Raw genomic sequence first — 23,158 nt, forward strand, 5'->3', positions numbered from 1 at the left:
GCACCGCTCTCCACCGCGAAAAGCAAGCGCATGTCTAACATAATAAATCATAGAAATCAATATTAAGGACAAGCGCACCGTTCTGTGATTGGGGAAGTTAAGTATAAACCCATCTTGACGTGTATATTAATTCCAAGAATGAATGTCTTTCCCAAGTATGTTTCACGCAAAGTTTGCTGTACTTCACACGTATAAATATTCATAAATATCCTTGCTCTCTCACTTTTCTTCAAATTTAATTTTAACTATCATAGATAGCTAGTTAATTCTCGATAGAGACAGTTTTTTTAATTAATTCTTCTTACTTGTTCAGTTCAGTTCATTTTTTTCTTCATATTTTCACATTTCTCAAAGGAAAAACAATTTTTTTACATCGGTACAACATATAAGACTACAAATGTATCCAACCATGACTTTGGATTGGACACTACAAACTAAAGTACGTACTGAACAAAAATATGCATGGTTAGGTTACGGTATAAAGGCTTCTAAAAGAAGTAACAGAAATATATGATGGACCTGCATAAAATCTAACTTGTAAAAATGGGGTCCCCAAATTCATGTGTGTGAAAATGACAGAGAAGGAATATGAATGTCTTGACATACTGATATCATTTCAATAGTAAAGAAGAACGAACTTGTATAAACCAAGCGAACATTTATAAAACAAGGTAGTACTGTATAGAAAAAGGAAGATTGTGGTGTATGTTTAATAATAATAATGATACGTAGAGACAAAGATAATTTTCTGCAATATGTCTTCTAAAGTTTTCCTTCAGGCTAACATTATTTGGAAGTGATTCGGAAGTGATTTGAAGCAACCTCTAATCGCGTATATTTATCCACACTCATAGTCTTCCTTTTCATCATTGTTTTGAACCAACTTGTAAACAAGGCCAGAGGATAGTATGACGAGGGTGTGTTGCACGAAATACAGAACAAACAAATGATTCATGACTTCCTCTGTGTTATTTTTGTAAGTCGACTGTGATTGTATATTTTGAATGATCCAGGGCACCAGTCTAGGTCATTACCTGGCTAATGCGAGTCTTACTTCAAACAAAATCTGTAAACAAGGTCAACCTAATGACACGACGAATGAGAGCACAGTATTGACCCACAGTAATTTGTTTGCTTCTTATAGGCATGATGTCCTCTATTCGATTGCACTTAACTTCATTTTCTAGAGCCTCCTTTCCGTTTCGTATGTTTAAAATTTCTCTTCGCCCAGACCTTGGGCTTCAAGCCTCTGCCCACGACGGTGTTTGATGTATTGATGTTTCTAGGGCAAAGTGCTGTCATCTTTTACCTCTGTAACTTTTGTCACATCCTCTGATGAAATGAAGCGAACAAAATCCAGCTTCGCATAAACTTTTGTTCCATTGTGCTGCTGCTACTACTAGAAGTAGCAATTGAATAATAATAACAATAATAATAACAAACAAAAGTAGCAGTACACTTGTATTACAGTTGTGATAACAGTATCAGTAGTCGTAGTCGTAGCAGAATTTTTTATGATATTGATGCTGCTGCTGCTACTGATAATAATAATAATAATAATAATGATAATAATAATAATGATAATGATAATAATAATGATAATAATAGTAATAGTGATAATGATAATAATGATAATAACAATTGTCATTATGATAACTATTATTATTATCACTACTATTATTAATATCATTATCAGCAGCAGTATCATCATTATCATACTCTTTAGGCGCGGTCAGACTGGCAAAAGATCGAGAAGTTTAAGATTGCGATCTTTAAGATCTCGAAGTTTTGCCAGTGTGACCGCAAACTTCCCGCGAAACTTACCCCCAAACTTCTCGCGAAACTTCCCACATCAACTAGGGATTTTTTTCCCCCTCCCCCTCTAAACTTCTCGATCTTTTGCCAGTGTGACCACGAGAAACTGAAACTTCGCGATCTTTGTCACGTGACCAGTCCACCACCTGCTTGCGGGTAGTGTCTCCGAAGCGCGAGGCCATTGTCATGTACAGATGTGCATTGTTACGTCACAATAACTAGCCATCGGACGGCGCGCTCTTTCTTTTTTCTTGCGCGCGCGCACCGATGACCCAAACTTCTCGATCCACAGATCGAGAAGTTTGGCTGCCAGTGTGACCTCACAACAAAAGATCGGGAAGACTTCGCGATCTTAAACTTCTCGATCTTTTGCCAGTCTGACCGCGCCTTTTTATTATGCTACTACTACTACCATATATACTGCTACCACTACGACTACGACTACTGATACTGTTATCCACAACTGTAATACAAGTATATTGCTACTTTTACTATTATTGATATTGTTTATTATTCCTGCTACTTCATAAGGTGTCCATTTCTACAACTTTTACTTTTTTTACGATTTAACCACTATTTCCACTTTCAATTTTTGCTACTGCTACTACTTCTACCACAACTACTTCGACTATTTCCAATACTACAACTGCTACTGCTAGATACCATTTTTGCTGCTACTTCTACTACTAAGAATTTTGCTACTGAAAACACCACTGCTACAACTCTTATTAATACTGTTACAACGCCTACTTATGCTACTTAATAATACGACTACTGTAAACTAAACTATACTACTACTATACTACTACTACTGCTACTACTACCGCATGGTGCTGCTGCTGCTACTGTTACTGTTGCCACTACTACTACTTCTACCGCCACTTCTGCTTCTCCTACTGCTCTCCTACTAGGAATATACTGTTTCTGTCAATATATATATATATATATATATATATATATATATATTTCAATGTGGCAAAATCTTTTCCAACTGCCACCTCCACTCCTGATCATTATTACTTTCGTTTTTACTACGACTATGATAACTGATCTTCCATTACTATATCATTATTATCTATTGCTAGTACCAGTCAATACTTCTACTTCTGCTACTCCTTCCGTACACAATAATCCGTGCTTTTACCAGACATATACCACTACTACTACTTCTGCTTCTACTACAATATACCGCCACTCGTCAGACGAGAAACATTTCATTTTATTTCATTTTGTTTCATTTAATTTCATTTATTCTTGTCGTTTATTCAAACACCATTTTATATGTTGCAAATTAGGACTATCAGTTATCTAGATCTTATTGTGGCCCATTTGATTACTTCCGACTATACTCTTTCATGCATTAAGACGTATACTCGAGTATATAATGATGTCAGTTTTAAACGACAATCTGCCCATATCATGTAATAGCGACATGGTGAACAGCAATGCGTTCGATGATCTTTATAACTGCCTGCCTTATAGAGTTTAAGAATCATGAAGTGATTGCAAAATCTAGCTTTGAGGCGTATGATTATAACAAGTTCCTTGCACCACGATACTTATACCTCACGCAATGAGTCCATGTGTGTGCTATGACAGCGTTGCATAGTCGTTATTAAAGAGGACTGTCCCCGATCATTCAGCAATTACATTTTTGACCGACCGTAATAGAATCTTCGAATGTGTCATGCATGATAGGACCACATTGCCTAGCATCATTATATATATATATATATATATATATATATATATATATATATATATACAGCTGTATACCACATTTGATGAATCCTCGAATCTGATTGGCTGAAAATGGGGGTATAAATTCAACAATTGCCAAAAGCCACGAAGTACCTGAGCCGGCGCGCATAGTAGGCCTACTATAAACCGCCCTCTTTTGGTTCGTAGCGGTACGTATATCTATACATGGATGTATTCTAAACGCTTGGCTTCAATAGCGCGAGAGGGTGTCCCTTGTGTTCGATGCGAATGCAATGTTAACGTCGATAGCAGATACTTATGTGAATTGATTAGCTATCGACCAAATAAACTTTAATTTGATATCATTTGTTCTTTAAAACAAATATGGATCGCTTTTATTCGGGCATTGTCAATAATACTGCCACTACGGATCTCAACCCCATGTTATGACCCGGGGAGCTTGTAGCATGGAGTCGAGATCCTTCGGGGCAATAATAATTATCATCAATGTCCTCAAAACAGTTCATATCTGTCACTGATGAACACTACTCGTGACTGTATTCAATCGTGTTCAAGGAACACGACAAGGGTTTGACTTACGCAAGCCTCGCGAAGCGACTCCCTGCTGCTGCTCTACTGCTATGCGCAGATCGGGCCACGCGCAGACTTCATTCACAAAATTCATCAAATCAGCGACAAGCTGTAACAAGATTACAACCTTTCCACACGATGTGTGGTGCGGCACGGGCCGCCTTGCCAGGAGCACGATAACACACATATCAAGCTGGCTGCGAGCGAATGTGGGAGTGACCGCGACGTTCGTTCGCGAGGTCATGCGCCGTGCTACGTCACAGACGACGGCCCTGGCGCTGAGCAAGTACAGGGTTGCAAGTCGGACGATGGACGATAAAACGACGGTACTCGCGTTTACATGTCAGTCATTAGTGTGCATCGGTGAACCGATTAAGTCGAGAAGAGAAGAGGTCCGCACCATGTCAGTGAAGCAACCTTTGCTCTAAGTGTGCTCTCCTGGATTAGACCTCAACTCGCTAACAATCATTTTGTGTCTGCTTCACAGCTGAGAACTTATATTTTGATGATTCGTGTTAATCCTGCTGTGTAACATCTGATTGATTTCGGCTTACTGTGTACCCTCAAACTTCAGTTGAACTTCAAGGGAACTCTTTGGGCAATCTTGAGTTACTCTCATCTGCAAAATCTGCAAAGTTTGGGTGAGTATATTTTTATTCATTGCTATTTTTTCCTTCAACCACTGGCTGTACAAGTCATTTTTTTTTTCTAAAAAAAGTAAATTACTTTCGATATCAATGTTTTCACAAATCAAGCGTTAAATCTATCAGATATGACCTCGGAGAAACGGTTTTGAAAGCATATAGAATTATGCTAAGACTTGAGAGCAATTTTGGAGATGTTAAAAAAAATAATGTTGTGCACATAGACGTGAGAAAAATAAACACCCCTGTGTATATGACTTTCAATTCAGTGGATGATATAAGAAACTTTATGAATCAATCTTTACCTGATATTTTTAGCCTTATAATCAGGCAATGTCGATGTGAACTCAATATATTTTTCCTTTCATCATGTCACCACAGGCACCCAAGCAACAACGTAATGGAATCGAAAGACGTCGTGGCCATCAAAATGACGAAAGCCGAGAAATCCGAGTCCATTGAAGTGATCACTCCCATCAAAAACGAAAAGAAGTCTGCTCTGGATGTCTCCAATATGGTTGGTCCTTCCCGCCCGAAAGGCCTCGGGTTAATCGAAGCTACCCAGCCCGAGACTGTGGGCAAGCCACTCGATCTCACATACTCAGCCATTGTCAGTGCATCGCAGCTCAAGAGTATGTACCCATATTCTGCTATGCTCCCCGCCGCCGTCACGGGCTACTCTTACACCGATCCGACCCTGACTGCGTCAGCCGCGTCCTACGCCGGCTATCCGGGCATCATCAACTACCCACTGGGCAGCGAGGCCAATGGGACATCGCAGTCGCTGTCGAGCCTACGGTTGTCCGCGCTGCTGGCGTCTAGACGTCGACGAGCCGCTAGCGTGTCCGAGACCAAGCAGAGCGACGAGCCGACGAGGAAGAAAGTGAAGCCCGTGCCAGACTCGAAGAAGGACACCGCCTACTGGGAGAGGAGGAGGAAGAACAACGATGCGGCCAAGCGGTCCCGCGACGCTCGTCGGGCGAAGGAAGAGGAGATCGCGCTCCGTGCAGTGTACCTAGAGCAGGACAACATGAAGCTGCGAGCTGAGGTGTCGATCTTGAAGAGTGAACTTGCCAGATTGCACTACATGGTGTACAACTGTTGATGTCCGGCCGTGAAAGTGGACAGTGGCCGTTTGTTTTTAGCATGGTCAACTTCACGCAGAGAAGCAGACGAAGAATGAGAGTGATTTGCTCTGTTCTCTTCTTCTGCTAAGACTCTTTGACTTGTACAGAAATGCTCGACCAGCGAGCAAGACATAATATGCTGCCTGTAAAAGAGAAATTTCAATGGCCGGGGAATTTTGACATTCTTTGACTTTTACGCGTCCATCCATGCGACTCGCACGACAAATTGTAATCCCGCTGAAATATCAAGACCGGAGAAAATCTTGAAAATACTTGCCACTCTTTTCTCTTGTATCTCGCAGACGGAAAACCCACCATCCCGCTGATTAACGGGAATTTCCTCGTAGCTGTTTTAGCTTCAAATCACTCATTTGTTTTGTTTGTTTTGTTCTTTGATCACAACAGATATTTATGTAGAATTTATAGGCGTCTTATGTCGGTCCGGGACATGGTCCTGTTGAGACTCTACAGATGTGGTTTCCTACGTTTCGAATTCATCAAATGTTTGATTGTTTCATGAAATGGAACTATGATCAGATTTTTTTAAAATAATTTGTTAGAGCGAGAACAAGAAGTTTGTGATATAGACAAAAAGACAAAAAGAGGGAGAGAGAGAAAGAGAGAGAGATGTGAAAACAAACACATTACTTGTATAAGTATTAGAGAAAACTTTGAGAAATTACCTAATTTCTTATAAATGTTGTTCATAATACACTCTGTTGCTTTATAAAAGTCAACAGGGCCAGTACTGTTGTAAATTGAGTTTTTTGTTCTCCACGAGCACAGCTAATATTATTATAGACGAAGGTTACACATCTGTTCACAGCTAATGCATCAGACGTTGCACTGCTATTTACGCAATCCGACGTATGCCCGTCTATTGCTCCTGAAAAATCAAATTGTAGCCCGAAATGGGTATGTTATCTCAGGGACCTGAAAAGGTTTATTATCATTTTCATCTTGTAGAACACAGAAACGAATATTTGTCCTTGCATCATTCACATTCAATTATGAAAGCACATCAAGAAAATGGAAGACGGCGTTAACTCTTGCAGTGACGATATCACTATTGTGAACCAAATTATAGGGATATGAAATATTATTCATCTCGTACGAGTTCTTTAAAAAAAATCTTTTTAAAGATATGTTAACAGATGCAACAGTGTTCCCATGATGTTAGTTGCATTTGTAACTCGAGTATGAGTTCAAGCTCGGGACACAAGTTCTCCTTAGTAATCAGAGAACGATGTCTAATCTTTACTTGAACTATAACATACGTCAAAAGTGCATATGACATATGCCTTCTGATATGTATTTCATCCGTCATACACTAGATATGTTTTTATTTCTCTAATTGAAACTTCGTTTTACTGCATCGAAAGTGAAACAAAGACGCAAAGTGTTGATTTATCTTTAAAAGTTTCTGGAAGAAACGGCGACACAAGATATATTTTTTTTACACTTGCCCAGGTGTGTCACAATATTGTCTACGCATGTTACTATGGTGTAGGCTACGTAATGAAATAACGTGAGATGATCATTAGTGGGTCAATTGCCATTTCACCAAGAGAATGAAACACTTTTCTGTTTTGAAGTGAGGTTTGCTTTGTTTCGTGTGACGACTATGAAGAGCAATTAATTGTTCGAACTTTTCATGTCAGAATCCCGAACGATTTCATGAGATTAAAAATAATCAGGAATATTTTTCATATTTTCTATCCCGGGGATTGGAAAAGTTTATCACCCTCCATTCCCCCCCCCCCCCCCCCGTCCCCTTCACTCGCCCAGAATACGTGTTGCAATACCGATACCTTCTCGCATCTTCGACGATGTTTCCTATATACCTTGCGATGATATTGTATTTATTGACCGTTTTGTTTTTACTTCTCATTTTTGCACAAATCAACCAGACATGTGTGTGTGTGTGTTTGTACCTACTTGTACATTGGCAATATATTATACGTGTTAACGTAAGAAAAAAAGTTCATTGGAGTCGGTGAGTCATTTCTGTGAATATGAGTGAAATTGCACGCGTCGTATACGTGCGGAAACATGGAATGGCAGTCCAGTTGACGAGGTGTGTGATAAGAAGATTGTTATGGCTGGATAGAGCTGCAAATGAAAGATGCCCCCCCCCCCCTCAAAAAAAAAATGACAACAACAACAACAACAAAACAAACACAACAATAAACAAACACAAACAAACACAAACGTGTGCTGAAAATGCCCAGAGGTGGCTGTGGTGAGGAGAATGATGAATGATGAGCTGGGTATAGCATGTAACACGAGATCTTACGTGGTGTCGATTGTGAAAAGCCTGATAAAAGATGTGATAGATATCAGAACAAAATCCCTTACATACAAGGAGCAAAACACACTCAAACAGTCACTCACATAACTATACACACATTGTATTTAAACACAAACAACATACTTTATTTATCATATGTATACGATGTATACGATGTATACATTGTGCATGTTATGTATACGATATGTATACATATTATATCTGTTGAAAAAAAAGTGAAAATAAAGTTTGAATCATTTGAATCATATTGTGCATAAACATAAACAGTGATGTGTATGTCTGTGTGTGGTGTGCTTGTGTGTGTGTGTGTGTGTGTGTGTGTGTGTGTGTGTGTGTGTGCGTGTGTGTGTGTGTGTTTGACATGATACCATATTGATATTGGAATGCAATCCCAGATTAACTCAACAGCTTACCTTGAAAGATATGTCTGGCCATTGATAACGATGAAATTAAGAATGCAGTGAACGGATCACACACACACAAAAAAAAAAACAGAAAAAAACACACGCAATGTTGATTATAATCCCAATTAATGACCCTCCGGCAGTTGTTGACGCTGTTGGCGAAAACAATCCTTACGACATATGATGATGGAGCTAGCAAGGATGAATTGGGATACAAACTGTAATAATATGTGCCATGATTGCGGTATATTTAAGTCTGCTTGATCGCTTAGGACACCGAAACAGCAGCAACAACAAAATAAAACAGAAAATGCCGAAGATAAATGATGATCATGACGACGACGGCGGCGACGACGACGGCGACGACAGCGATGACCAAGACGACGATGATAATGATGGTGATGATGATGATGATGATGACAATGACGATGGCATTTCCCTGGTGATGCTGGAGACAGCGGAGGACTTGGAGGAGGAAGGAGAGTAGGAGGAGGAGGACGAGGAAGAGGAGGTAGAGCACGGAGGAGAGAAGTGCGGCACGGTAAGTTGTGATGTTGTTGTACTTATCAATGAGAACTGCTGTACCGTAGCTCCGTGTATCCATTTCTAGTTAATCGCCGCCCGCCGCGTTGTCACTTCGTACCGTAGCATCAACGTTTCCCAAGTTCGTATATTGCTCTTAGTGTTTTGTTACTATCATTATTATCATTATTATCATTATTATTATCATCATCATCATCATCATCATTATCATCATCATCATTATTACTACAGTACTACTACTACTACTACTACTACTACTATTAATATCATTATCATTATCATTATCATTATCATTATCATTATCATTATCACCACCGTCATCATCATCGTCGTCATTTTTATTTTCATTCGTAACACTATCTTTACCATCATGCATTTAACTAAAGAGTGAAAATCAAAACCAATCTCAATTGTTGTTCTTATGCTCACATCTTTCTATTCTCCACTTGTCCAGAGAAGCATTGGTTGATTTCCATGAAGATCTCGAAGAGTTTAGTAACATTTTACGTAAATTATTTCCGCTCTCTAAATAGCCAAAATGCCCTGTCGAATCCCCTGCGCTTAGGTGTCGGTTTTTTTTTTTTTCATCGAGTGTTGTTATTTTCTTGATGGGCCCACGCCTGATTGGGGTTTCTCGAGGTTTCTCACAGACATCAGATTCATAGTCATCCACTAGCTCCTCCTTCTCCTCTGTCACGGTCGGTATCATCGTTCCAGCCGGAATTATGTCACCTTTTAGTGCGTTTCCTTCCCGAATTACACCAGGACCATAATTCACGACTTCCTCTTCCAGCAAATAATGCTACCTCCTGTCTGTCTCAAACGTCTCATTCAATGTAAAACCATCAAATTAAACATTTGCAACGAAATAAAAGCTTCATTTCAACATTTTATCAAGTACGTAAGTATTCCACGTCCATTCGTTTCCAGATTTATTTCGAAAACAAGCATTATGGAAGGGTATCTTTATATTTCCATGAACTTTTCCTGACCCTAGACTTGATTAAACGGTGTAATACGTTATTCCATGACGATGATTTAATTTTCCTTCGAACTCATCTTGGGCGACCGCAGACTTGCATTTTGGCGTGACTAAACAGCAGCGATGTGCTGCATGGGATTCCTCTCCACGGCCGTAGCCCGGTACCTAATTTAGTAATATTGTTTTATTTTCGTGCGTCGAACGTGCCTCAGGTTTGCACACATTCATCGGCAGAGCAGGGTGCGAAGGCGTCTGCCTGGAGTCTTAACCTGTCCGGTGAACGTTTTTATAATGCGGCGGGACAGGGTAACCGGCCACGCCCTGTGTGATTAGGAGTCGATAATTCCCCCCTTATCTTCGTTACGCGACCGACTTTGTTCGCGAGATTCGACTACATGCATGGTAATGGCCTTCACGGACATGTAGGGGACATTTGTCTACCTATCGGTATTATGACGGTGGACTTGAGTGGTATTTTAGCAATAAAATGAATACATAAGTGAATCTTGTTGACTGTCTGCCGGCGGTTAACTACTAACCTCCTTCTCAAAACAATTACACTGTTAGACAGAGACACAATGCTTGAGATGAGACAATTTTAATGATGACGAGATCTTCATTCGGCATTTCATATTGCGAAGACCAACCGGACTTGAGTTTATTACTTTTATCACAAACAAAAACGTAATATAATGTTGGCGATGTCCACAGTAATGATTATGATTATGATAATGATGATACTACTACTATCAATAATGATAATACTACTTATTCAGCTATCAATATCAATGATGATAATAACGATTATTGCAGTAACTTTGAAAATGAATGACCGCGATGATGAATGATAACGACGATTGAAGACCAAAAGTGAAAAAAAAAAGGTTTTGTCTGCAACTCAGTGTGGCAAAGTGGAGTTCACAGACTTGGCACAGTAATTGTCAGAAAGTTGCAGGTATATCGCAACCCAAGCATTCGTGTGTTTTTCCCCCCTGGTGTTTTAAAGCGGATTGTTTGAAACCTAATATCGAGTGATGTCAACGTTGATATCTGAATACAGGACTCTTCTTCGCTCAGCCCGGGGAAACGGACATCTTTGTAATAGAGCTAAAAACCCGGAAATGTCACTGCTATGTTGCGGGAAGTAGAACAACAAAAGGGTAACTCAAGTAAGTGTCGGTTACCGTGTTTTGTCTTGTTTTGTCTTTTATACAATTTATTATTCATCAAATTGAAAGTGAACATAAAACACACATACGCGCACACACTCGCACACACACAAACGTTTGACCTTGGATGTGTTGAACATCACAAAAATACTGCGAAAAGGTTTTAGCTAATTCCGTATAACATAAACCGCACATCGCATTGCCTCAATATTGATAATCCGGCAATTTGTAATATCTTATCGATTACTTTTTATATCGCTTATGTTTGGCGACTCGAAAGATCTGATTCTCCCTATCAATCCTTTTTATCCCCTCTCTTGACAACGACATTAATAGTGATGACTATGATTCTGTGGTTAATGCTGTCAATATTAGTAATGTCATAATTACATTAGTAATAGTGATGATAATCATATTGATGATGATGATGATAATAATAATAATGATGATAATGATAATAATAATAATAACAGGTATAACTGTTGTTAATATGGGAACGAGGATAACAGAGACATTGTAGTTATCCCTGAGAATGACATCATTATCTAATGTATGTATTTTCGTCATCATCATCAATGCTGAGATAAAATGCAGACATAAGAATACAAGTACTAGAGTTTTAGGTTGTGGATTCCAAGACAACTTTACCATACACGCACACCCGCACACGCACAATCACACATCAGATACCGTCAGAAACATTTTTTTTTTTCTTCTTCTTCTTCTTCTTCATCTTCTCCTCCTCCTCCTCCTTCTCCTCTGTCCAGGTTACGGTATGTGGGGTGAATTTATACTTGGGTGTTTGTGTCGGTGCACTGTGAATATTTTGTGCTGGGTTTGTGCTGGTGTGTGGGGTTGCTGAATTAAAATCGGATTCCAACGACCATATAGTCCTGAAGTTTACTATTGCTTAAGCGGAGCGAGTTCGTGATCATCAGAATCATACCCAATGAAGAGTTATTCCTGTGTTTACCAAAACCGCAGCCAATTGACTCATAATCGATAATCGTGTGACGATGATGAACCTGTAAAAGTCCTCTGTGGAAACCCAGACCACACAAAAGAGTAGATTGACACGAGTTTATGTTAAACACCCTCTCCACAAAACCATCGTATGTTATATTTATTTTTCATTTCGTTCATTTACTTATTCAGTTAATCGTTCATTTATTCGTTGTTTATCACTCATGCTTTAAGCACAAAATCCGAATAGCACGTAATTACCACATGAAATATAATGTAACCGACTTAAAACCTGAAAGACTTGATATTAATCACATGAGATTTACTTTTGATATAATAACGGTACATAATGAGAAGTCTACCGTGTAACACAATTCATGAACAGAATTAACGTTTAAATCATAACTTCATAACTTATTTATGATCAAAGTTCATTCGCAAAAGAATTACAAGAGAACAACAAAATGATAAAAATTATTCCATGCTCATATTGCTGTTAAAATAAACAAGTCCCCAATTAAAAGAAGGTAACTACGTACTCTACAAGGCAAGACAATGGTATATGTCAGTGAAATAGAGATCACGTAAGATGTGGCGTACAATAAGAGGGCAAAACAGAGGGTAAAGTGAATGACAAAAAGAATGAGACGAATACGAAATGAATGACATACTAAAAATGAAATGAAATGAAATTTATTCATATTCCATATGGTGGACATTATATGATAAAATATACAGGGTATAACACATAGTGGACATTATATCAAAACTATACAGAGTATATTACATGTATATACAAAATATAGTGATATCGTGAGACAGAATAACACCATATACAAATGTGGAGGGGACTACTTAGAAGCACTGCTTGTTAAATGTAGTCCCCCTACAGATTATAGACAAAATGATATCAAAGATAAGGCTGAGTGAAATAACAAAAACACCATATATACACTATTTACAAGGGCACATGAACCGTACTATGGATATACAAACAAGTCATGTATATATATGTTACAAAGCACAAGTTTATGTATAAAGTGTTTACAGTGTACATTATATACAGTGTACCATTAGAATAATGAATGAAACAGAAGATAAAATTCCGAGTATACTTAATGAAAGTACTTCTAGAAAACATTGATTTAAATATACATACGTTTTATTACCATAAAACTGTTTATTAATACTTATCAGGAAACACATTTTTGAGTTTATACTTAAAGCTATTCAAGCTCTGAGCTTGTTTTAGTGAACGATCAAAGGAATTCCAAAGCTTAGGACCAGTAAACATGAAATTTCTGTTAGCAAAACTAGTTCTATTTTTAGGAAGATGATAATCATTCGCATACCTTGTTGAGTAATTATGTATAACATTATTTTTTCGAAACATTTCCTTAAATACAGCAGGAGTAGCGTTAATTTCTACATTGTACATAAAATAACCCAGCTGAAGACGATATAAATCAGTAATCTTAAGAATACGGTTTTCTTTAAACAAGACATCAGTGTGTGATCTATAAGCGGTATTGCATATCAAACGCATCGCTCTTTTCTGCAAGAGAAGCACCCTGTCAATTTTAGTTTGTATTGCATTTCCCCATGCCATTGCGCCATAACTATGAAGACATATGTAATGTAAAGACTCAAAATAAGTGTACAATTAAGCATAAATTATTGTATGTTACACATAGACTTTACACGATGGGGTAATGCAATGACCAAAAATATACATATATGTAAATAATCAAGTATATAACATGTATAATGTACACAGATTTGTCATGGAGGGGTTATGTAAAGCTTCAAAATGGGTGTACGTTTAAGTATATTACATGTATTTATGATGTACAAATAGACTTACCATGAAAGACCTGAAATATGTGTGTATTTAAAAACATTAAAGTCGGATATAATGTACACTGACTTAATCAGCAAGAAGGGGTAATGGAAAGTCTCAAAGTATGTGTTCATTTATAAGTATATAACACCGTATGTAATGTACATAATCATACTTGACATAAAGAGGTATAGTTATTGGGGTATACAGGAATAGCTAAGCATTAATCCTGTTCTATGTTCGTATTTTTTTCTTTTCATTTTGTATCCATGCAAGCTGGACATTATGTATACAATCATATTTTTTATATTTCATCCTTTTGTTTCATTGAGAAATACGAAAATAAAATTGAAATTGAAATTGAAAATTGAATTGGATTGAATAAAGTATCAGACAATTACGTATGCATTCATTTCCTGTATTCCCATCCCTTGTCTCTCATTTACAACTCCTTTAACTACAGAACGAAAAGTCGTTATCTATTTTTTCTGAGACGAGAGTTCTTATGACATTTTCCTTTAGATTTAGCTTCTATATTTCTGGCACGGATCTATATATTTTTTCTAATTAATTTTGGGGAAAAATGAACATGTGAATTTACACATCAAATGATATCTAATTGAATTTTAATTATCTGATAATTACTGGGTTTTTTTTCTTCAAAAGATGATTATACGTCTATTACAGGAGTATCATCCAGGTAAATAAAAAAGGGGCTCCTTCTTATACTATCTTGGTATATCTCACAGCTCGTCTCCGTGCATTATTTTGTACACCTTTTCCTGAGTTGAGGTGTTTTTGAGATACTTTTATAGCTGGATAGGCGGTTCGGTTCTAGGAATGCTCGAGCAGCTATAGGGTCGGTTAACATTAGAATGTGTGTAGCTGTTGGCCGATAGATTGAGAAGATGTTTTACGTTTTGCCATAAAAATGCATTAGGGTGTAAACGCCGTTAGCAAATATTTGGAAGAGTTACTTAGGTCTTGCTAGCATGCTATATTGGAATCCAAGACTTTCTTTATATCTACAACAATGTGCTTTTAGGTCTTTAAGAGTTCCCTCTTTAATACTATAAATACTTTAGGTTTGTCATTTTCGACTTTGTCCCAACATGTCCGCTAAAAGCAAAGCTCCCACAAGAAGACATTGTTAACAGTATCGTAATCAGGGCAGAACGCGATTTCACAATATTACTCTTAAAACATTGAACAAGGAGGAAGGTGGTTCTAATACAAAAAAAAAAAAAATGTTACTGAAGTGTAACAAGGAAATTCATGTGATAAACACTTCACACTATTCAATGCATGATCAAATGATGAATAGCTGGTAAGAGACATCAAGTAACCCTGGGGTGGCTGTCAAAAAAAAACAACAACAGCTGACAACAGGAAACACTGTCCTTTCTCTTCAAAGCTTTTTCATTTATTCATTCACTCTTCAGTCATTCATCCAGTCATTCATCTATTCTGCCATCTCCAACAAAACTATACTGATTCACAATTTTACAGTAAATTAGCGCTTTCATTATAACATTACAAAATACGATAAACAACGAAGGTAAATACATTTCATGAGCGTGTGAAAATGCTGGACACGGGGATGAATGCTATCAGCAACCAATTCTTATATAGGACGTCATTCCCCCATCCCATCACCCATCCATCCAAACAGAATAATGATATTGCCAAACGAAGTGCAGTCACATTCTACTGTCAAAGTAATGTTTAAGCATTTTTTTTCTGAAAATTTTGGTGAGGCTAAAGGCTTTATTTTTTCAAGGTTTTTTCCCCCAATTTTTGAAAGTTTATTTCATCATCATGAGAGGACAGTGATAAACAAACAAAGATACACACAATGTATTGCATGCGAGTTCGGAAGGGGGTGGCTTGATAGTTCATGGACATAATAATTAGAATAAAGATAGATATATCTCATGGGTATTTATGATAATCAAACATGATTAACGGACTTAACATAATAAAGCCTGTGTAAGTTGATGTGAAATATCGTAACCAAATATGACTAATGCTATAAAAAATGTGGCTTTCATTTGGTTTGCGATTGTTTCATTTCTGTCAGCTCTGTATTTATGAGCAGTGGCAAAACATATCAATAATAGAACAAGAGTGGCCATCACGCAGTTCAAGTTATAAGACAAAATACCCAAACATCGAGAGTGAATGAAAAAAACCCCCAAATCAAACCAAACTGCAACTGTATAAAAACAATTCACCTACCACAGTGAAAGCCCAACGTGGCGATTTCTTAAAGGGATGGTACAGTATTGGTGGAGATAAGAATTGGGCTTTTAACCTTTAGCGAGATACCAAGAAAACACTTATGAAATAGTACAGAGCATACCATTTTAAGAGGAATTCAAACTTTATTTGATGAAAATCGGGTTTGGAATGACTGAAACATCCAAAAACAAAGTAAAACAAAGCGATCGTAATAAAATGTAGGTCCCACACTTTATTAGAATCGCTCTGTTTTGGATATCTCAGCCATTTCAAAACCAATTTTCATCAACTAAATATTGAATTCCTCATGGAATTATATGCACTTTCATATTTCATAAGAGGTTTCTCATTATCTCACACACACACACACAAAAAAAATGTTAGAAACCGGAAATCAGGTCTCAACCAAAACTATACGATCCCTTTAAACTTGGAATGCTATGCCAGAATGGAGGGACATCCGGGAAGTTGGGTGACGGTGCAACTTCTTCCCTGCAGTGAGTTGGTTCTTTAGCATCTTGAGGTGTAAGTGCCTCATCTCTCGAGCTTCTGCTTGAGCTTGTCATGCATGGTGTGCGGGAGGGAGAGGATAGCCGGTCGCCTCGGTCGAGTGCGTACGAGTGACTAGTATAACCTTACCTTTGCACATCTCCAGGCGTAGCATATTATGTACTTGAGCCAGTTTGATGGTTGAATGGGAAGATGATAATGATGATCATGAAATGGGAGAAGAAAACAAAGGACAAGGCAGAAGAATAGCAGGAGAAGAAGGAAGTTAAAGAGGCATCTTTATAAAAAGAGTACAGCAACAATAACAAAATCGAAAAAGGAGAGGAGGCGGAGAAGAAGAAGATAATAAACAAAGGAGGAGGAAATTCGAAAGACGAAGCATGACATAAGGAAGAAAAGAAAAGTGATAATAACAGTGCCGATACTGATGATGACGATGATGGCGATGATGATGATGTTGATGATGATGATGATGATGATGATGATATAGGAGGAGGCAGAGGAGAATGAGAAGAGAAATGGGGACACATCAATAAAACATCGATTAAAATGCATTGTCCACCGACTTACAAACATTTGAAAGGAGAAGTAGTCAAGAGTACTATTAATATCCAGAGAAATATAAAAATCCTATGAATGATGGTTATTTAAAATATTGTCAATGATGCTGGTGTAATCTATTAAGGGTTATGAGGAAGTTCTATAGTAATCGTCATCGCAATTGATTGCTCTTCCTCTCTCTCTCTCTCTCTCTCTCTTTGCTATTTCTGAGTTGTATTTTTTTTTCACTACTGCAATATTCTTCTCTCGATAATCGTTGTAATGAAACTCCAATTCCGCGATTGGCCGTTGGGCGCTGTGATGCAACGAGACACGGACCGGCTCAGGCACGCCACGGGCGGCCGGCCAGCTGATTTATCGCCGTGCGATGGACCATGCCGCCAGCTTTGGCAAAGACAAAAACAAAACAAATGGAATTCATCCCCCTTTTCCCCATTTTCCCTTCCTATTAACATCCTATCCTCATTCCGTTTAGGATCATTTGCTTGTGTGTTGGGGGTGATTTCTAGGTGCAATTTGATCACTATTATTCCATCATGTGTAAATGTTTATATTTCCATTTATATTTTCCTGCTTCTCCTTCATCTCTCTCTCCCTATATATATATATATATCCCTCTCTAATTATCTCTTTCTCTCTATTTTTATCTCCTCCACTTGAAGAATGACTACTCATTGTGCTTTGATGCTATTCCTAATTCTTGCCATTTGTTAAATCACCTATCAAATAATAATTGTCCAATAATAACCTTTTATGTGTTCGTGCGTCTGTGTAGGTGTGTGTGTGTGTGTGCGCTCCCGGGTATGATTGTGTGTGTACATGTGCATGCAAATTTATACATTAGTCTATATGCATGACTATGTATTTGTATACGCACGCGCACACATATACATGAATTATTATAAACACACACACACATATATAACACTTTTAATCATGTAGAAAATCATGTGCTTTTTGTTTTTGCTTCGTTGTTGTTGTTGCTGTTGTTGTTTGTTTGTTTGTTTGTTTGTTTGTTCATTTCCTTCTAGAGAAGATGGCTGGATAGCCCATATTCAGCTACGTTAAGCTGGTCTTCCATGAGGTCCAGTTGGATGTGAGGTGGGACCACTTCACCGGGTTAAAAACCCTGCTCTTTGCGATGAATGAATGAAGCGGGATTTTTTACGTGCATGAGATGTTACTCTCTCATAAACGGGATCTCCATTTTATGTCCTATCCGAGGGACAGAGTGTTTTTGCCTCTTGCTAGAGGGTTAGGTCCATGCTAGAGGGGACGGTATGCTTACACACAACATTGCTCAGTCCAGACTCGGGTTCGAACCCGGGCCGCTTGATCGTGAGGCAGACGCGCTACCGACTGAGCCAACTCACCGCTATGTTGTTGTTGTTGTTGTTGTTTTTTTTTTTTGTTTTTTGTGTTATAGTGTTATCAGACATCTATGTAGTCCAGAAGTCCTGAATGTCACTTTGTGAGGAGCTCTGTTTTTCTTTTGTTTTGTCTTGTTTTATCATCCAACCCAAATAGGAATAAATTATGATACTACTACTATCCGACTGCTACTACTACCATTTCTATCGATTGCTCTGAAAAATAGACATCGTTACAGTTCTAGTGGTATTTCTTGTGTTCCTATCAATGCCGCATTATCGCTCTGATGTTACTGTTATCGCTGCATTATTGCTCTGATGTCACTGTTACAGTAACGCGCTAGTTTCGCTGCTGATACGCTAATACTTCTTTATACAACACCTCAGAATGATGTCGAATTGTGATTGGCCAAGAACATGTCACATGACATTCAATAGAAAATACCTATCAAACTCATTGAGAGTGACAGCAATACAATAGGCCCCTGGCATGGGCCTATAGCACGGCTCGAAGGTACTATAGCACGGCTTCGCGGGGGGCTACTAATGCATGGCCGCTCACAGAGTTCTGTGGCTCACACCCGTAGCAAAGCGCCAGCAAACTATACATTGTACAGTGTACGTGCTGGCCGGCTGCGCTGCGCTGCCGGTAAGTCTCACAGACCAGGCGCGGCGGAGTACTGCAACGTTAACGTGTACGCGCAGTTACTTTACCTATAATTATATAGCTAGCTAGTTGCATGTATCGCGGCCTGTATACACCTAGCGGTACTGCTGTGTTTTTACTTTTGACTCTGATCTGCTACGTGGACTACAGTGATCCCAACATCAAGACTTCATTTCAAGTTGAGAAACCGTAATTTGATTATTTTTCTGTGTTTTTATACAAAATCATTTTCGGAAATAGACAAAGTCTAGACCTACTACTAGATCTACCGACATCTCAGATCGACCTAACAGTCAGGCCTAACTCGATCTAACTTTAGCGTAGAATGGGTATAGACCATGCGGAGTTCGTGATTCCTGTGACTGTGTGGTCGAATCATGACGAGTGTTTGAAAGCAGTACACAGGGTGGTTTACAATTCTCTGCCTAATTGTTACATTTATTTTTGGGCCTTCCTGAGTTGGTGGTCACTAATTTTGTATTGTGATTGTGGACAAGGTGTTGTATAAAACGAATAATTTATGATTTTGTTCGTGCATTGGGGCACGTAATACCGCACTCGGCGCGAGATTCGCCACTGGTCTATTCAACGCGGCGCTACGCGCCTTGTTGAATAGACCAGTGGCTCATCTCGCACCTCGTGCGATATTCGTGCCCTATGCACTCACAACTCATAAATTATTCGTATAATATACTAGGCCTACGTGTATTACCGTTAATAGTGTACCGCTCATGCCGTTGCCTGTTAAATCCGATAATCATCATCAATATACTTTAGCAATTATCATGGTTATCAACATTGCCATACTATACATCTTTTTTTTTTTAGTTGTAATACTAACTTTCACTGGTATTATACAAACTACTGCTGCTTCTGATACCAGATGTATAGATAGTACCCATTAGTATTTGTTGCTACAAATTTTATATCTCAAATACAATACAGCATAACCATGAAATAATAGAAAGATACACTGAGATACCTAATTATATAGGGAGTAAATGAAGCCAATATTTTACATTGCTCACCATTAACAGGATGTGGCCTCCGATAAAGATATTTCATTGTTTATTGGACATTCTTGTGTTTCTTGTTCTACAAACACAACGCATCTGGTTTCTGTATCTTCTTTGGAAATAGTTACAAATGAACCACTCGTAATGTTTATCTTTTGATGATTGATGAGTTGTCTGTAAGCGTTTAGAACTTAAAGGACAAGTTCACCTTCATAAACATAAGGATTGAGAGAATGTAGCAATATTAGTAGAACACATCATTGAAAGTTTGAGGAAAATCAGATAATCCGTTCAAAAGTTATGAATTTTTGAAGTTTTTGTGCAGTAACCGCTGGATGAGAAGACTACTGCAGTGTATGAACAACTTAGATGTCACATGCGTACAACAATGTAAGGAAAATATAAAGAGAATTTCACAAAATTCCATCTTTTGAAAAAAGTGCACATTCCCCTGACTCGTTACCGACAAATGTTATGGGTAATATCATTCCCCCGCCTTTAGAAACAGGCAAGTCAAGTGCTCTTTTATTATGCGAAAAAGTGAAAATATGTTGAATTTTCGTTTACATTTTCTTTATACTGTTGTACGCATATGACTCACAAGCTGTAGTAGTCTCCTCATCCAGCGGTTCCAACACAAAAATTTTTAAAATTCATAACTTTTGCATCGATTGTCCAATTTTCCTCAAACTTTCACTGATGTGTTCTACTAATATTGTTGCATTCTCTCAATACTTATGCTTATGAAGGTGAACTTGTCCTTTAACAATATTAGAAGAAACAATGATCTTGATGATGTACACAAAACGCTGAAGGGACCCAATAATGAGCAGCAACTGTTACAACTTGTTGGTTCGTGAATCTGAAAATGAAAAAATAAGGGGGGGGGGGGTTCGTAATTCCCAAGGTTCACCGTTACGAACCTTCTTTTCATTGTCGGATTAACGAACCTTCTGAATAGTAAACCTTCGGAGAAACGCCATAAATGTTCGAATTAACGAACTCTTCGCTTTCGGATAAACGACCGTCTAGGGGTATAGCATACGTGTGTGCTTCGGAATAATTGAAAAAAAAATGAACCTTCGGAATAACGAACCGTTTTACTTTCGGATTACCGCACTTTCGGAATAACGAACATCATCCTTTTTAACACCGTAATACGGCCATTATACTGTTTTCTGTTGTAAGGTAATTGGTGAGCCCATTTAAAGCAATTCCTCGCACACCTTATCATTCTAGTTTACGGAACAGTTTGTGGTACTCGAGGGAGTCAAAGGAGATCCATAAAGACACCAACACAATAAAGTCACCATCACCTATCTCGGGAGTTCAGTACACCAAGTTCGGTTGAATGGTTTTCGCTCAAGAGAAAAAGTAGTGGCATCAACACGTCGTTGATGCGAACCAGGTCACTGCATGTAGGCTGATATAGAGTATGTTTCTACTTGGAAAAAAATGAGTAAAATGGCAATTGGCTTGCATTCATAATAACGACTGTATTACATTATATTTCTTTCTTAAAAATGGGTACTACTTTTGCTGTTGTCAGGCTATCCGGTAAAAGATACCTTAAATCATAGACTAGTTGGACATAAAACAAAGAGGATCAACGGTATATGAATTCCCTTTTTCATGAAATGACTGCTGATATCGTCAGGTCTATAGATGATGGTGATGATTTCACAGTTCAGCCCATGTCAGTTTTTTTTTTTCAGAAACTGATGTGTTGTAGGATAAAGAAAGAGCAGTGAGCAAAATCTTTGAAGTCGAACTTCTTGGTTGTCATTGGGATAAGCTGACAGATGTGTCTTCCAGTGTTCAGAATTGATATTCATTAAACGCTTCCGAAATAGACTTTTTTTTCGGGTTCATTTATCTTGGTGGTATAGGTAGTTGCGGAAAAAAAAATCTTCTCTTTACCAATCGGGTTGTTTACATGTTTTCAAGTGTTGTCACCTTTTACAGTGATAAATACACTATGGAAATACTCTTTTGTTGATAATAGACCGTACTCCTCAAACTATTTCATAAGTAACGTAATTTTTGCATTTTTTTTTTCAGTAGGATTTCAAATCCAGATGCTGCACGCAATCTCTTTTCAAAGGCAAGTGGACATATAAAGATTGTTGTAAAAACGCAATGAAAATTCAAATTCAGTATCTTTATGGTGATGATGTTTTAATTATCAGAGACACTTTAAAGTGATCATAAGGAGATCTACGTATATAACCCATGCAGTTTTCGGTGATGGGCAGTGACCTTTTTCTCGTTGTTATTTTCTGGTAGTCTCTTCAATAATGTGTCATTTAAACTTGAAGGGATCTGTCGTAGCTAGCGCGTGTATTTTTGTCCTCAACTTCCTGTATCATTCGTCGGACTATGACGAATTAATCGACTTTGTTGGCAACTCAAAGGAAAGAACGAATACAGCACACACACACACACACACACACACACACACACATACATACATACATACATACATACAACGTATTCTCTTACCCCGCCGTACAGTAATTGATGGAGTCCACTTACCAAGCATGCAGCTTAGGACGCAGGGTTGGATCATAATTTTGGTGATAGCAGTTCCGATGAATTAGTGAATGGGACATTTTGTGATCCAGTTAAAAATATCAGCCACTTTTCAATTCCATTATACTCACCGGTATAATGTCCTTGATGATTACAATGACACAATTACAA

The 23,158-nt window shown here is 38.1% G+C and overlaps 1 protein-coding gene across 1 annotated transcript; it reads left to right on the top strand.

Moving 5' to 3' along the window:
• Nucleotides 1-4,675: 4,675 nt before the first annotated feature.
• Nucleotides 4,676-5,919, top strand: LOC139741216 (uncharacterized). Its single transcript, XM_071651809.1, has 2 exons — nucleotides 4,676-4,748; nucleotides 5,133-5,919. Exon 2 carries the CDS (start codon nucleotides 5,152-5,154, stop codon nucleotides 5,854-5,856), a length of 705 nt encoding a protein of 234 aa, XP_071507910.1. The 5' UTR covers nucleotides 4,676-4,748; nucleotides 5,133-5,151; the 3' UTR covers nucleotides 5,857-5,919.
• The last annotated feature ends 17,239 nt before the right edge of the window (nucleotides 5,920-23,158 follow it).

Source organism: Diadema antillarum, unplaced genomic scaffold (assembly GCF_040938485.1).
Source record: "Diadema antillarum isolate AM-2024a unplaced genomic scaffold, OU_Dant_1.0 seq00000910_RagTag, whole genome shotgun sequence".
NCBI lineage: Eukaryota > Metazoa > Echinodermata > Echinoidea > Diadematoida > Diadematidae > Diadema > Diadema antillarum.